This window comes from Mandrillus leucophaeus, unplaced genomic scaffold, assembly GCF_000951045.1.
Source record: "Mandrillus leucophaeus isolate KB7577 unplaced genomic scaffold, Mleu.le_1.0 Scaffold137, whole genome shotgun sequence".
Lineage (NCBI taxonomy): Eukaryota > Metazoa > Chordata > Mammalia > Primates > Cercopithecidae > Mandrillus > Mandrillus leucophaeus.
This window is the reverse complement of record NW_012101332.1, coordinates 2210403-2227367: the sequence shown is the minus strand read 5'-3', so window position 1 is coordinate 2227367 and position 16965 is coordinate 2210403. Positions and strand designations below refer to the sequence as shown.

The 16965-nt window shown below is 53.5% G+C and overlaps 1 protein-coding gene across 1 annotated transcript; it reads left to right on the top strand.

Moving 5' to 3' along the window:
- Positions 1-1511: 1511 nt before the first annotated feature.
- LRFN1 (leucine rich repeat and fibronectin type III domain containing 1) lies at positions 1512-13340 on the top strand. The gene is made up of 4 exons (XM_011973362.1): positions 1512-1545; positions 3724-3778; positions 4485-5927; positions 11630-13340. The coding sequence occupies exons 3-4, from the start codon at positions 4522-4524 to the stop codon at positions 12525-12527; spliced, it is 2304 nt and encodes a 767-aa protein (XP_011828752.1). The 5' UTR covers positions 1512-1545; positions 3724-3778; positions 4485-4521; the 3' UTR covers positions 12528-13340.
- The last annotated feature ends 3625 nt before the right edge of the window (positions 13341-16965 follow it).

The window sequence follows — 16965 nt, the reverse complement described above, 5'->3', positions numbered from 1 at the left end:
GTGATCTAGGACTCAAGCCCCCAAATCCTGAGTTTCCACCTGCTGAACTCTGACCTCTGGCCTGGCTTGTGCCCTGGTTTTTTGGGGGTGTGAGGGGGAGGATGCTGAATGTGCTGGAGGGATGTTGGGATTTCTTGGGCCTGGGAAGTAAGTAGGTGGGGTGGTGGGGGGGTGCCTCAGGGCTGAGAGGGATGTGTGTCCAAGACTGTGTGAGTGTGAATCTGGGCCTGTCTACTGACTATGCTACTGTGGTTCAGTATTTTCGGTGCATTTTTAAGTGTGTAAATCACAGGACTGTTGTATGAGCATGTGTCTGTTATGAGTGAACACCTTGGTGTGTCTGCAAAGGTGGATCTTTTTGTGCCTGTGTGCATGTTCCAGTGTGGATCAACCTCCTATCTGTATGCTTGTGGTTCTGTGTGTGTGTGTGTGTGTGTGTGTGTGTGAGGTGTCTATCTGTTGGCGTGGTGCTGTATCAACTTTGCAACATGGAGATGTGTGAAGTTGTATGAGTGTGGGCATTTAACAGTGTGTACTTGTGTGTCTTTGTGCAGGTGTGTGTGTATTTGTTAGGTGTGTGTGCCCCTGTGTGCTGGTGAGTGTGCAAGGTATATCTGTTGTAAATGCATGTACCTGGTTGTCTGTTGGGGGCACATGAGTTTCTCTGTTGTATTTGTGCATTTGTGTGTGTGAACGTGCATGGCAGAGTCAGTCTTGTACGTGTGTTGTTGCATGCAGGTGTGTCAACCTTGAGGGTATGTATCCATCTATGTTGTCTGTTTGTGTTTTGGTGTTGGTCTCTGGGGAGTGGGGTTGTGTGTGTTCAGACATGTATGTGAAGGACACGTGTGTCTGTGCCCTGGCACAAGGCTGTCCCTACTTCTGGGCTCAGTGGGTTTGAGGCCCATGTGGCATGACCTCTGGTATGCTGGGGTCCCTGGATACAGTGTGTCCATGTGCCAGGCCAAATGCCCATAGAGGGCGGCGGGCACACAGATCATGTTGCTGTATTCATAGAAATCCGGATGTAGAGACTGGGGTTGTGGGCTTGTGTGGGTTCTGACATGGCCACACATGTTGGTGTGGGCAACGGTATCATGGCAAGGATGGGAAACTTTGGCCCTTCTCCAGCTCTTGGTACCTTTCAGGACTTTGTAGTTGAGGGGCTGGGATGTAAACTCTTGGGTTTTAAAGGAGGGCCAGGGGTCTGGTCTGGACTCTTGGCTCAGAGAGAGGAGGGAGCTAGGGTTCTTGGCTTCTGAAACCCCAGAGGACAAAGGGCTAAAGTCCTCGACTCCTGGGCTTTTGAGGGTGAACAGCCCTGAGGCCTGATCTCCTAGGATTCCAGAGAGGACTTCCGGGTTCCTGTGAGACTATGCAAACCCCGCCACAGGAGGACTGAGAGAGTGATCACACCAGGGACTTCCTTGACTGGGATGGTCTCCAAGGCAGGATCTGGTGCCCAGAGAAGAGCCAGAACGATGCTAACAAGGTGGTTGTGTTCCTTTGCAGGTGCTGGCCCAGGCCCTGACTCCCTGAAGAGAGGTGAGTAGAGCCGTAAGGCTTCAGAGAGAGAGAGAGAGATGGGGTGATGGGGCTCGCTGTCAGCCAGCTGGGGGTCTGGAACCCTGCCTTGCATGGATTTCAGTTCAGGGGATGACAGTTTCCTGAAGGACCAGGTGCCCACCACTCTGCCCAAGGCTGGGGAGTGATGACAAGGTCAGGAACATCAAAGTTGGGTGAGGGCTTGCGGTGGCCAGGTGGCTCTGGGGAGCAGGTAGGGGTTTTACGCCAAGAGACATTCATTCTTAGGATGGTTAAGGTGGTTGGGAAAGCAGGGTTTCCTCATGATATCAGTAAAGGATACAAGAATATATCAAGATATGAAATGATCCCTGCATTTAGAGGGTTGAATGAATATGTTTTTGTATTTTGTGTGTGTGTGTGCATGGGTGTGGGAAGATCTCCTGATAGCCTGGCCTGCTGGTGGCTGAGAAAGCTGGAGAAAATAATAAATTAATAATAATAATAGTAATAACAATAATAATGATAATAGCAGCAGCTCCCATGTATGTAGTGTTTACTTTGTCAGGAACTATTCTAAGCATGTCATAAAATATTATCTCATTGAATCCTCATAGCAACCTTATGAAGTAGGTGCCATTGTTATTCCCATTTGACAGATGAGCACACTGAGGCACAGAGAGGGGAAGTCCCTTTATTAAAGTCACACGGTGGGGAGGTGAGGTCTGAACCCAGGCAGTAGGGTGGATTCTGTCCTGCAGTGCTGCACTGCTCTCCATAAATGTTAGCTATTTCCATTGCTATTATTATTCCCTCCATTTGAGTCCCACCCCAGCTGTTGGAGGCAAGGCTCTGGACTTCTGTTTCATAGACTGGGGTTCTGAGCCCTGGAGACCCTGCAGCCAAGCAGGTGCAGACTCGGGCTCCTAATTCTGGAGTCCCCCTTTCTAGGCCAGAGTTTCCAGTACATTATAGAGTAGTGATCTATAGGGAGCGAAGGACAGGTTTGGGGTGAACTCAGAGATGGTAGGATACCCCGATCCAGCCTCTTTTTCCGCCTTCAGCCTGGTCATTGTCTCCCTTAGTCGCTGTCTCTTTCCTCCTCTGTCTGTGCCTCTCTCATACTGTCTCTATTTTTCTCTCCATCTCTGTGTCTCTCTTTTCTGTGTCTCATTCTTCGCTCTCAGTTTTCTGTCTGTTCACCTTCCTTTCAGACTCATTGTCTTTTTGTCTCTCTGTTTCTCTCCGAATCTGTCTCTCTCTCTTTGCCAGTCCACTTCTCCCTCCCCTCGTCTCTCCCTGTCTCTCTTCACCTCTCTCTCTGACTTTCCTGGTCTGAGTCCCAGTCCCCCTCCTCAAGGCCAGGAAGATCAAAGCCACCTAAGGCCATAGCCCCAAACACAGATTCCCAGGAGGTAGGCCAGCAGGGGCTAGGACACAGGGCAGGGTGGGGTGAAAACAGTTTCAGGGACGCCCCCTTCCCATCCTTTCCTCTTCACCCCCCACCCACCCTGTGTTGTGATGGGAACTGACATGTCGTGGGCTGCAGCCGCCGCAGGGGGAATCCCTGCCGGAAGGTTTTGCCTGGAGCAGAGACATAGCGTGAGTGTGCGAGTGTGTGAGTGTGTGTGTGTGTGTTGTGTGTACCCAAAGATGTGAGCATGAAAGTCTGCCCTGCTTGGGAGCTCAGCTGAGCCCAGGATGAAACCAGACCTCAGAGAAGGACTTCCTGAGGCTGAACTGGAAGACTCAGATGTGTTTTTCTCAGTCCCTCCCACTTTCACACTCTCCCTGCCAATGCCAGAGGTGGGAGGGGGGAAACCCTTAACATTTATTGAGTACTTACTGTATGCTAGGCATGTTCGGTGGTACATGAATGAAGATGGTACAGTTATCATCCCAATTTACAGATTAAGAAATTACAGCCTAGCTAGGGGAAATTGTTGGCTTGGGGGTCACAGAGCTAGCGAAAGGGGAACCAGGATCTGAACCTGAGTCCGTTTGATTTCAAAGTACTTATTCTCAATAATAGGGCACTGTTCTCTGCCTGGTACATATTAAGCACTTCATGATCATGATGATGATTGCTGACATGTAATAAGCATATTTTATGTGCCTGGCACTATTCTAAGTATGCTATGTTCATCAATCCATTTAATCCTCACAGAAGTAAGGCCTGTTTCTATCTCCCTTTTACAGATGAAGAAACCGAGAATCAGAGAGGTTCAGACACTTGCTGGAGGTCACACAGCTAGTAAGTATCAGAGCTGGGATTTGGAGCTAGGGAGTATGGCTTGGACAGCCAGGGCCTTAAACCATAGTTAACAGTGATTTTTTAGAATATTTAGTGGGTACTGGAGGGCCCAGGCTGGGCCAGGTGTCACCCCTCTGGTTGGGAGATCATGAGAGGTTTGGGAGCTACTATAGGAGGGGCAGAGGTGAGGGTGGGACAGCAAGGTAGGGGCAGGGGTAATCTATCAACCAGTGTAGAAATATTTTTATTTTTATTTGTTTTTTAAGATGGAGTCTTGCTCTGTCGCCCAGACTGGAGTGCAATGGCGCGATCTCCGCTCACTGCAACCCCCACCTCCCCGGTTCAAGCGATTCTCTAGCCTCAGCCTCCCAAGTAGCTGGGATTACAGGCGCCTGCCACCACGCCTGGCTAATTTTTGTATTTTTAGTAGAGACGGGGTTTCACCATGTTGGCCAGGCTGGTCTTGAAATCCTGACCTCAGGTGATCCGCCTGCCTCGGCCTCCCAAAGTTCTGGGATTACAGGCATGAGCCACCGTGCCCAGCATGGAAATGTTGTAATCTGTTGTTAATAGCTGATAATGGGTCCTCTCACCATCTTATGGAACCCAGCTGTAGGGGTAGGGGAGGGATCCAGGTCTGACTCGTAGCAAGACATCCCTTGGCGGCCAAGTCCCATGCCTAGGTAACTGGCTCCTTCCCCGGCAGGTCTCACCTCCTACCCCTCCTGCCTTCCCACTGCACCATGGCTCCAGGACCCTTCTCCTCGGCCCTCCTTTCGCCGCCGCCCGCTGCCCTGCCCTTTCTACTGCTGCTCTGGGCGGGGGCATCTCGTGGCCAGCCCTGCCCCGGCCGCTGCATCTGCCAGAACGTGGCGCCCACACTGACCATGCTGTGTGCTAAGACCGGCTTGCTCTTTGTGCCTCCCGCCATCGACCGGCGCGTGGTGGAGCTGCGGCTCACGGACAACTTCATCGCGGCGGTGCGCCGCCGAGACTTCGCCAACATGACCAGCCTGGTGCACCTCACCCTCTCCCGGAACACCATCGGCCAGGTGGCGGCTGGCGCCTTTGCCGACCTGCGTGCCCTCCGGGCCCTGCACCTGGACAGCAACCGCCTGGCGGAGGTGCGCGGAGACCAGCTCCGCGGCCTGGGCAATCTCCGCCACCTGATCCTGGGAAACAACCAGATCCGCCGGGTGGAGTCGGCGGCCTTTGACGCCTTCCTGTCCACCGTGGAGGACCTGGACCTGTCCTACAACAACCTGGAGGCCCTGCCGTGGGAGGCGGTGGGCCAGATGGTGAACCTAAACACCCTCACGCTGGACCACAACCTCATCGACCACATCGCGGAGGGGACCTTCGTGCAGCTTCACAAGCTGGTCCGCCTGGACATGACCTCCAACCGCCTGCATAAACTCCCGCCCGACGGGCTCTTCCTGAGGTCGCAGGGCACCGGGCCCAAGCCGCCCACGCCGCTGACCGTCAGCTTCGGCGGTAACCCCCTGCACTGCAACTGCGAGCTGCTCTGGCTGCGGCGGCTGACGCGCGAGGACGACCTAGAGACCTGCGCCACGCCTGAACACCTCACCGACCGCTACTTCTGGTCCATCCCCGAAGAGGAGTTCCTGTGTGAGCCCCCGCTGATCACGCGGCAGGCGGGGGGCCGGGCCCTGGTGGTGGAAGGCCAGGCGGTGAGCCTGCGCTGCCGAGCGGTGGGTGACCCCGAGCCGGTGGTGCACTGGGTGGCACCTGATGGGCGGCTGCTGGGGAACTCCAGCCGGACCCGCGTCCGGTGGGACGGGACGCTGGATGTGACCATCACCACCTTGAGGGACAGTGGCACCTTCACTTGCATCGCTTCCAATGCCGCTGGGGAAGCGACGGCGCCCGTGGAGGTGTGCGTGGTACCTCTGCCTCTGATGGCACCCCCGCCGGCTGCCCCGCCGCCTCTCACCGAGCCCGGCTCCTCTGACATCGCCACGCCGGGTCGACCAGGTGCCAATGATTCTGCGGCTGAGCGTCGGCTCGTGGCAGCCGAGCTCACCTCGAACTCCGTGCTCATCCGCTGGCCAGCCCAGAGGCCGGTGCCCGGAATACGCATGTACCAGGTTCAGTACAACAGCTCCGTTGATGACTCCCTCGTCTACAGGTGGGTGCGGGTGCTGCAGTCCCAGGGCCTCCTCCCAAGCCCAGGGGGACCCTCTCTCCCACCTGCCCATTCCCTTGGCCTTCTTGCTCAGCCAGGGTTCTAGATGGCTGAGAGACTTGTCCCTGCCCTCCTGTGCCCTGTCTCCTCTCTCTATTTCTTACTGTCTCTATTTTTCATGCTTATAGAAAATATTCGCTGAGCAGCTACATGAACCCGACCAGGGCTGGGCACTGGAGTCCTAACAATGACTGAGCTTAGCATGAACCCTGGCCTCATGGGGCTCATGGTCAATATCACTGCTCCCCAAAGCAATCTGATTGTGCACCTCTTCAGTTAAACATTTTGGAGCGTGAAATACACACACACATTTCCAGTGACATTTATTTATTTGTTTGTTTGTTTTGAGACTGAGCCTTACTCTGTTGCCCAGGCTGGAGTGCAGTGGCACGAACTCAGCTCACTGCAACCCTCCGCCTCCCGAGTTCAAGCGATTCTCATCCCTCAGCCTCCCAAGTAGCTGGGATTACAGGCACCCACCAACACACCTAGCTAAGTTTTGAATTTTTAGTAGAGACAGGATTTCACCATGTTGGGCAGGCTGGTCTCGAACTCCTGACCTCAAGTGATCCGCCTGCCTTGGCCTCCTAAAGTGCTGGGATTACAGGTGTGAGCCACCGCACCCGGCCTACAGTGACATTTATATTTATAAATTATATACCAGTACTACTGTACCAACACATTGGGTACATTACAGAAACAGAAAACAAAACATATGAGAAAAATACGTTATTTCCACCCTCCCTTGGGTTTGAAGCCATTGCCCTCGTGTGGACAAACCGTATGGTGTCAACAGACATTTTGAAAAAAGAATTATTTTCTCCCATCACCTCCTTATTCTCTGGCTTTCACCTCTCTGTTCTCTACCTTCTCTGCCCTCATTAGGCACAGAGCCCCTGCTTTGTGCAAAGCTGTCGTGAGCTGGGCGCTGGGGACACAGGGAAACCACCCAGTCCCTGTCCTCAGGGAGCTCATAACCCAACAGGTGGTGGCCCGTAGTACATTATGAGTTACAGCCCTGGCCTTGCCATGTTTCTCCATCTCAGTAGTTTTTTTTGTTTTTGAGGCAGGGTCTTGCTTTGTCACCCCAGGCTGGAGTGCAGTGGTATGATCCTAGCTCACTGCAGCCTCAAACTTTTGGGCTCCAAGCAATCCTCCTAACTCCTGAGAGTAGCTGGGACTATAGGCATGCACCACCACACTGGGCTAATTAAAAAAAATTTTTAGTAGAGACGAGGTCTTGCTATATTGTACGGCCAGGTCTTGAACTCCTGGGCTAAAGGGATCCTCCTGCCTTGGCCTCCGAAAGTGCTGGGATTACAGGTGTGAGCCGCTGCACCTGGCCCATCTTGGTAGTTTTTTGGTATGGCTCTCTGCCACAGAATTGGCACACAGTGGGCACTTGATAAATGGTTGTTTGCCACATGGATGTCTCTCCTTCTAGCTCTGCCTCCCTCATGCACATTGTAGACCACCAGTTAAATGCTTCAGTCCTGTGCCTGGCTTCACATGGAGATGCCAGAGGGGCTGGAGCTGTTTCCCTACCTGTGGAGAGCCCCAGCTCCTGGCTGTCAGATCTTCACTGAGAAACCTGCCTCTTGGCCTCCATCTCTACCTTTCCAGTGTTTTCTTGGCCATAGGCCTGGCACATAGTAGGTGCTTTCCCAGTTTTGGTTGAATGAAAAAAATGCCTCTTGGCCAGGCGCGATGGCTCATGCCTGTAATCCCAGCACTTTGGGAGGCCAAGGCGGGCGGATCACTTGAGGTCAAGAGTTCGAGACCAGCCTGGCCAACATGGTGAAACCCTGTCTCTACTGAAAATACAAAAATTAGGCAGATGTGATGGCACGTGTCTGTAATCCCAGCTATGCAGGAGGCTGAGGGAGAAGAATCGTTTGAACCTGGGAGGTGGAGGTTGAAGTGAGCGGAGATCGTGCCATTGGACTCCAGCCTAGGCGACAGAGCAAGATTCCCTCTGGAAAAACAAAAAAAAGCCTCCCTTTTCCTTTGTCTCTGTCTTCCTAATTTCCCTCTCTTCTTGATTCTGGTCCCAAACACTGAGTAGATGCCTACTGTGTGCCCATCTTGTGCTGGGCCCTGGGCCTACTGAGATAGCTTAGATCCTGGCCCAGCCTTACAAACATAAGGACAAACAAATGAACAAAACACAAACCCTCACAACGAACTTCCAAGCTTGCTACTTCATTTGATCTTCCCAACTCCACTATGAAGGCGCGATGACCCCCTCTCCATTTCGCAGACAGAAAAACTGAGGTTCAGTGGGGGATGTCACTTGCCCAAGGTCACACAGAAAGTAGCAAAGCTGTCCTTTTTACTCTGACACACACTTGTTGGGCACCCACTGCTTGGAGGGGAGATGGATAATATATTTCTGTAAATAATTCTTAGCTTCTGTGACTCTCCACTTCTCTGTCCCTCTTTCCTTTGCTCTGACCCATGGCCACCACATGGTGGGGTGAGGGAGGTTCACAAGCCCCCAGACCCTGCATGGATGCAGGTGTTGATGGCCCCCTGTCTCCAGCAGGGCAACAGACCCTGGGACTCTTCTCTTCCCCGTAGGGCCCCCAGTTCCGGTTCTCTAACTCCCACTGCAGATTCCTATGCTATGGTGCCACAGGGGTTAACTTCCTCATGCTGTCATGGGCGGAAGTGACAGCCAACCAGAAGCCTGCTTAGCTGCTTGCTTCGATGTTGCAGCCAATTAGAGACACTTGGGCTCAAGCTTTCTTAAGGAGCCAGCCTCTGTCCTTGAAAAGGGGTGGGGGAAGCCCCTAGCAACTGGCTATTTAGGGGAAGGAGCAAGTGGAATCCAGAGCTCTGGAGAGGAGAGATGAAGAGAGGAGGAGGAAGGCTTAAAGCCAGAGTGGCCGAGGGTGGCTGGGGTGGGTGGCAGTGGTCTCTGAAATGGCAGTCAGGGGTGGGTAGAGTGGAGTTGGAGAAGTGGGTGGACCTTTATGAAGGGGCGGGGCCCTGATTGGAAGTCTTTTGGTGGGAGGGTGGCTGTTGGTAGTGGGAGAACATCCTGGAGGTGGGATGACAGAGGTGGAGCTTCAGGGCCAGAAGGTGGCCCTGCTGGAGGGGAAGGCGAAGCATCGGAGAGATAAGCAGGCCTTTGGAGGTGGGGGCGTGGCCTGTCAGAGGGGGTGGAACTTGTTCTGCATGGTCCCATGAGGAGGAAGGGGTGGTCCTTGTCTCCCGGGACCCACCAAGAGTCTTTGCCTGAGAGGAGAGCTTGTGAGGTTGCATCCTGGCCGTGCAAATCAATGTGGACCGGGCAGTCCAGGTTTAGCTGAGGCTGGACATGGCCCACAGTGTGGAAAGGGTATGCCCAACAGAAGAGGGCCAAGGCCTAGTAGGAATGGCCCTCCAGAGGGGTAGATCTTATAGATGGGAGGAATGCAATGGGCTGGACAGTGTGAGCCACAGTAAGGGTTACTGGCCAACACAAGGTGGGATGCAAGCTAATGATGATATCATTAGGTGCCAGGTCCTGGCTATGGTAACTTATTCATTCCTCATGCCATCTCTATGATGTAGGAATTATTATCATCCCCATTTGGGGAAAATGAGGCACAGGGAGGTTAAGAAACTTGGCGAAGTTCGCCAGGCATGGTGGTTCATGACCGCAATCCCAGCACTTTGGGAGATTGAGGTGGATGGATCGCCTGAGGTCAGGAGTTTGGGACCAGTTTGGCCAACATGGTGAAACCCCGTCTCTACTAAAAATACAAAAATTAGCCAGGCGTGGTGGTGGGTGCCTGTAATCCCAGCTACCTGGGAGGCTAAGGCAGGAGAATCGCTTGAACCCAGGAGGCAGAGGTTGCAGTGAACCCAGGAGGCAGAGATTGCATCATTGCACTCCAGCCTGGGTGACACAGGGAGATTCTGTCTCAAACAAAACAAAACGAAACAAAAGAGAAACTTGCCTAAGGTCACAGAGCTAGCAAGTGGCAGAGGAGAGACTCAAACACGGGCAGTCTGGCCCCCAGACTCTGTCATCATCTTAACCACTTCTCTACACTAGCCTTCATTCAAGGGGAGGGGCCTACAGGAAGAAAGGAGTATGGTGTGTGCTTGGCTACATTTGACCCCTTTATGGAAGAAACTTACCTGGTAGCGTGATTTGGTGACTTCTGGTGGCACATGAACATATGAGGTGGTTGCCTTTAATATCTGGACAAGGAGCAGGGTCTGCAGTCTGGATATGGCCTACACACAGTAGGGGAACCATCCCTAGTGGGCCATTGTGGGGTGTACTGCCATGCCTGGCAAACTTTGCCAAGTTTCTTAACCTCCCTGTGCCTCATTTTCCCCAAATGGGGATGATAATAATTCCTACATCATAGAGATGGCATGAGGAATGAATAAGTTACCATAGCCAGGACCTGGCACCTAATGATATCATCATTAGCTTGCATCCCAGCTTGTGTTGGCCAGTAACCGTTGCTGTGGCTCACACTGTCCAGCCCATTGTATTCCTTCCATCTGTAAGATCTACCCCTCTGGAGGGCCGTTCCTACTAGGCCTTGGCCCTCTTCTGTTGGGCACGCCCTTGGGAAGCCACGGTTCATTTGGTTGGGGAATGGCCTGTAGCAATGTTGGAGAACATGTAGTTGAGGGACTTGGAAACTGTGCCCAGGACATAGACAAAGTTAGATGTTTTTTTGCTTTGTTTCGTTTTTTGGTTTGTCTGTTTTTGTTTTTTGAGACGGAGTCTCAGTCTTGTTGCCCAGGCTAGAGTGCAATGGCTTGGTCTTGGCTCACTGCAACCTCTACCTCCCGGGTCAAGTGATTCTCCTGCCTCAGCCTCCCGAGTAGCTAGGATTACAGGCGCCTGCCACCACGCCTGGCTAAGTTTTGTATTTTTAGTAGAGACAGGGTTTTACCATGTTGGCCAGGCCGGTCTTGAACTCCTAACCTCAGGTGATCCACCCTCCCTAGCCTCCCAAAGTGCGGCATTATAGGCGTGAGCCACTGCAGCCTGCCAAAGCTAGATGTTTTACCCAAAGGTGCTGCATGCAGATGAGGGGGAGTGACCTGCATCATGGTTTTCCCTGAAAGGCACGAATATGTATAAAAGAGGAACTAGAAGAGCATCCATTGTTCCAGTAGGAATATGACAGGCGCTGTGAGTTGACCTTAGTGTCCACCTGAGTGGGGGATGGGGCATGCAGAAAAGGGGAGGTGGCCAGTGTCGCTGGCCCAGTTTTGGGGTAAAATGCCTAGATGAAGGACCTTGGATGGTAGTTGTCCTAGCAAGAGTGAGACATAGCTAGGGAGCATGTCCCTTGAGGGCAGGGCTTGAAAGCCATAGCACTTCTCCCCTGCAGGAACCCGGATATGCAGAGGAGGTAATATGAATGATAGATATATTGTCCCAGTGGCTGATGGGACACAACCAGGAGGTGGGTCTGAGGGCGGGGCATGCAGATGAGGGGTCCTGAAAGGGTGGGAATATGTTGATGGCGGCGGGGCTTGAATTGCTGCTGTTGTCTCAGTAGCGGGTGAGACTTCAGTAGCAGGGTTTAGTCCCCACTGTTCACCATGGGCGGGGCATAAAGCGAAGGGGCGTGGTTCTGGGGGGGGTGGGACTAACCCCGCCCTGACCCCGCCCCCTCCTGCAGGATGATCCCGTCCACCAGTCAGACCTTCCTGGTGAATGACCTGGCGGCGGGCCGCGCCTACGACTTGTGCGTGCTGGCGGTCTACGACGACGGGGCCACCGCGCTGCCGGCAACGCGAGTAGTGGGCTGTGTGCAGTTCACCACGGCTGGTGATCCGGCGCCCTGCCGCCCGCTGAGGGCCCATTTCTTGGGCGGCACCATGATCATCGCCATCGGGGGCGTCATCGTCGCCTCGGTCCTTGTCTTCATCGTTCTGCTCATGATCCGCTACAAGGTATACGGCGACGGGGACAGCCGCCGTGTCAAGGGTTCCAGGTCGCCCCCGCGGGTCAGCCACGTGTGCTCGCAGACCAACGGCGCAGGCGCGGCGCAGGCCCCTGCCCTGCCGGTCCAGGACCGCTACGAGGCGCTGCGCGAGGTGGAGTCCCAGGCCGCCCCCGCCGTCGAGGCCAAGGCCCTGGCGGCGGAGGCGGCATCCGCAGAGCCGGAGGCGGTCCTTGGACGTTCTCTGGGCGGCTCGGCCACCTCGCTGTGCCTGCTGCCATCCGAGGAAACTTCCGGGGAGGAGTCTTGGGCCGCTGGGGGCCCTCGAAGGAGCCGATCCGGCGCCCTGGGGCCACCAACCTCGGCGCCCCCTACCCTAGCTCTGGTTCCTGGGGGCGCCGCGGCCCGGCAGAGGTCACAGCAGCGCTATTCGTTCGACGGGGACTACGGGGCACTATTCCAGAGCCACAGTTACCCGCGCCGCGCCCGGCGGACAAAGCGCCACCGGTCCACGCCGCACCTGGACGGGGCTGGAGGGGGCGCGGCCGGGGAGGATGGAGACTTGGGGCTGGTCTCCGCCAGGGCGCGCCTGGCCTTCACCAGCACCGAGTGGATGCTGGAGAGTACCGTGTGAGCGGCGGGTAGGTGCCGGGACGCCTGGGTGCCACAGACCAAACGCCCAGCCGCACGGACGCTGGGGCGGGACTGGGAGAAATCGCAGCGCCAAGACCTTGGACCGGAGTGGAGACGCGCCCTTGCCCCCGGGAAGGGGCGGGGCGGCCTCGGGCTGCGGCTCGAGGCCACGCCCCCGTGCCCAGGGAGGGGTTCGGGGACCGGCTGCCAGCCTCCCCTCCCCTACGGACTCCTCGACCCCCCTCCTACCCCTCCCCCCGCGCGCTCGCGGACCTCGCAGGAGCCGGTGCCTTACACAGCGAAGCGCGGGGAGGGGCAGGGCCCCCGACACTGCAGCACTGAGACACGAGCCCCCTCTCCCAGCCCGGCACCCGGGGCCGGGGCGAGGGGCCCATTTCTTGTATCTGGCTGGACTAGATCCTATTCTGTCCCGCGGCGGCCTCCAAAGCCCCCCACCCCATCGCACTCACATCCCTGGTCCCGTCGGGTCTGGCTTGGGGTCCCCCTTTCTCTGTTTCCCTCGTTTGTCTCTATCCTGCCCTCTTGTCGTCTGTCTGTCGTGCCTGTCTTTCCCTATTTGCCTCTCCTTTCTCTGTCCTGTCGTCTCTTCTCCCTCGGCCCTCCCTGGTTTTGTCTAGTCTCCCTGTCTCTCCTGATTTCTTCTATTTACTCATTCTCCCGGGCAGGTCCCACTGGAAGGACCAGACTCTCCCAAATAAATCCCCACATGAACAAAATCCAAAACCAAATCCTCCTCCCTACCAGAGCCGGGACCCTCCGCCGCAGCAGAATTAAACTTTTTTCTGTGTCTGAGGCCCTGCTGACCTGTGTGTGTGTCTGTGTGTGTGTGTGTGTGTGTCTGTGTGTGTGTGTGTGTGTCTGTGTGTGTGTGTGTGTGTTGGGGAGGGTGACCTAGATTGCAGCATAAGGACTCTAAGTGAGAATGAAGGAAGATGACTAACTGGGGCCAAGGGAGACTGGCAGACAGGTTTCTATCCTCTGAGAGACTTAGAGGTGGGGAATAATCACAAAAATAAAATGATCATAATAGCAAACACTTAACTGAATACTTACTATGTGCCAAGCACTTAAGTCATTTAATTCTCACAACAACACTAGGACATCGGATTATCCTGTTTTCCAGATGAGGGAATTTCGGCCCAGAAAAGTTAAATAACTGGACCAAGGTGGCAAAACTGGGATTTAAAAAGGCAGGCAGGCCAACTTCTGAGTCTCTACTGTAGGGGTGCAAAGACAGCTTCCCTTTCACTCTCTGAAATGTCACTGGAATGGGCTGACAATAGACTTTACAAGAGAAAAGGCATATGGAGGGTATTTAACATGCACTGGGAAAATCACAGGGAAGTGATTACCCAATAACCCAGTGAGGTTTAGATGCTTATATACCTTTCTTCACAGGGAAAGGGGAGATGGGAAAAGGTAGGCAATTTTGAGGGGTAATAAATGATTTTGGGGAAAATAAATGGATCCAGGAGATAGAAATTAAATTGTAAATGTCTCTGGAATTTGAGCCTGACAGACAGATAATTTCTTGTGACAAAGTCCATCCAGATGTAGTTACGTTTCTCTTTTTTTCCTGTTAAAGATAATGAAATGTCAGGGAGAGGACAGAAGGCACTTGTGTTCTTTTTGGTGGGTTATGGTCTTTAGGCAGATAGGAAGACATCAGAGGAAAGCCTCTTCCAGCATCTGTGGATCTCTGAGTGCCTTTAATTTAAAATAATCAGCATACCAGGGTGCCATATTTTGGGGTGACATTCCCTAAACTCCTTAAATACCTTTTTTTTTTTTTTTTTTTGAGACAGAATCTCGCTCTGTCGCCCAGGCTGGAGTGCAGTGGCGTGACCTCAGCTCACTTCAAACTCTGACTCCCAGGTTCACGCCATTCTCCGGCCTCAGCCTCCCGAGTAGCTGGGACTACAGGTGCCCGCCACCACACCTGGCTAATTTTTTGTATTTTTGGTAGAGACGGGGTTTCACTGTGTTAGCCAGGATGGTCTCGATCTCCTGACCTTGTGATCTGCCCACCTTGGCCTCCCAAAGTGCTGGGATTACAGGCGTGAGCCTCCGCGCCCGGCCATCCTTCAATACCTTTAACTAGAGCACTCTACTGCTGAGCAGTTATTGAATATTCATTCCACCCGCTGAGACCTCACAACTCAGTGGGGTAGGGTAGATTGATCCTTCGTCCCATTTTACAGACAAGAACCTGAACCACAGAGAGATGAAGTCACCTGCCCAAGTCCCTCCATCCCCCCCATGAATAAATAGCAGAGGTGGAAGTTTGATTGTACCCCTACACTATGCTGCCTCTGGGGTCTGTGTCCCGAGGCTGGGGTATGGCCCCCACGACCTTAGCTGAACTTGGATATCCACAGCCAGCCTGGTGGGCGCAGGCACAAGAGGTCTTGTGTTGCTCCGCCTGGAATCTGAGGGACCCTGGCGGAGGGCATGGAGGACGGTGTGGGGAGAGGAGTTTCTCAGGTGAGGCTGAGGGCTGTGGCTGCAGAAGGAAAGCTGGTTGGGGAGAGGAGAGGGACAGACATCCCAGCCCTTGCAGGGGCCTTGCAGTGCAAACGCCTTCCTGATCCTGGGGAAGAAGGAGGAAGGCTTCTTGCCAGTCAGGGGCCCCCTGAGGCCAGGGGAGGAGGAGAGAAAGACAGAAATAGAAACGGTGCAGGAGGGAGGGGGATGGATCTAGGCAGACAAGGTGGGAGGCAGCTAGGACAGAGGCACCAGAGAATCACAGGCCAGGAGGCTTCCTCACTCAGGGGCCCAACCACCCTCATCTGTGTCAGTCATGAAGACTGCCAGGTACTGAGGGCTTTTCACAAGCCAGGCACAGCGCTCCCAAACCCTTGCTGATGCACAGATAAAGAGCATGCAACCCAGTGCATGGCACATAATGCTCAGGAAATGGAGTTACTCCAATAATAAGCGTGACTACATTTAAAGTCTGCACAAGTATGTGCAGTGTGTGCACACAATTTTCAAGATGAGGAAACTGAAGCTCAGAGAGGTTAAGAAGCATGTCCAAGATCACACAGCCAGTTAACAGCAGAGCCATGATTGGAAAGCTGACTGCCTCCAACCTGCACACAGAACCATCAGGAATCTTGTCTCTGATTCACTTGATAAAGCCTTATTGAGCATGTATTATGTAACTGGTCCTACGTAGAGGCTATTGCAGTGAACAATAGATGAAACAAAACAAGAAAGCCCTGCTCCGTGGTGCCTATATTCCAGAGGGAGGAGAAATAAACAAATAAGCAATTAAATGAGTCCAGGAGGTTGAGGTTGCAATGAGCCCTGATTGCGCCACTGTACTCCAGCCTGCGGGGCAGAGTGAGATCCAACGAACAAACAAACAAAACAAACACAAGTAAATAATGCATGTCCAGTGGTAAATAAATGCTATGCAAAGAATGAAAACAGGATGATGGCATAGAGAATGACTTTGAGGTCTACTTTAGATGGAAGGGTCAAGAAGGGTGATGTTGGAGCTAAATAAATTCATTGTGAGAAAAGCAGGGAAAAGCATTCCAGGCAAAGGGAATAGCATGTGCAAAGGCCCTTAGGAAGTAGTGTGCTTGATGTGTTGGAGGCAGTGTGTCTGGACTGAAGTGAGGAGAGTGAGAGGAGAGTAGGTGGGAGAAGCAAGCAGGTTCTACATAACCTTATGAGGTGTGGTCAAGAGTTAACATTTTATTCTTTGGAGCCGTGGGAAGCCAATGAAGGGTCTTCACCAGGGATGGTATGTGGTCTGATTTCCATGGAGACCCCAGCTTTGGGGTGAGGTATGCCTACCTTCAAAACAGAATTGGGCGCCGGACGCAGTGATTGACACATAATCCCAGCACTCTGGGAGGCTAAGTTGGGAGGATCACTTGAGTCCAGGAGTTCAAGACCAACCTGGGAAACATAGTGAGATCCTGTCTCTATTAAAAAAAAAAAAATTAAAGGCCAGGAGGGGTGGCTCATGCCTGTAATCCCAGCACTTTGGGAGGCCGAGGTGGGCGGATTGCCTGAGGTCAGGAGTTCGAGACCAGGCTGGCCAACATGGTGAAACCCCATCTCTACTAAAAATACAAAAATTAGCTGGGCATGGTAGGTTCCTGTGATTTCAGCTGCTTGAAAGGCTGAGGCAGGAGAATCGCTTGAACCCGGGAGGTGGAGTTTGCAGTGAGTTGAGATTACATCACTGCACTCCAGCCTGGGTGACAGAGTGAGGGTCTGTTTCAAAAAAAAAAAAAAGTTGTGGGGGATTGCAAAGCTACAAGGAACAGGGGTTTAGAGAAAGGAACCCAGACTCAACCCCACCAAGACACTCTTCCTATGCATCTCTCTTCTTTGCTTGTCTCAGCTCAGATTCATCCCTTTCAACTGCATGTGGTGGGGAAAATGGTCATTTATTTACA

Bases quoted from the DNA above. Each gene is read 5' to 3' on its own strand.
- LRFN1 (XM_011973362.1), top strand. From the start codon at position 4,522: ATGGCTCCAGGACCCTTCTCCTCGGCCCTCCTTTCGCCGCCGCCCGCT. The intron at 5,928-11,629 runs GTGGGTGCGGGT...CCCCTCCTGCAG, and splicing joins GATGACTCCCTCGTCTACAG to GATGATCCCGTCCACCAGTC.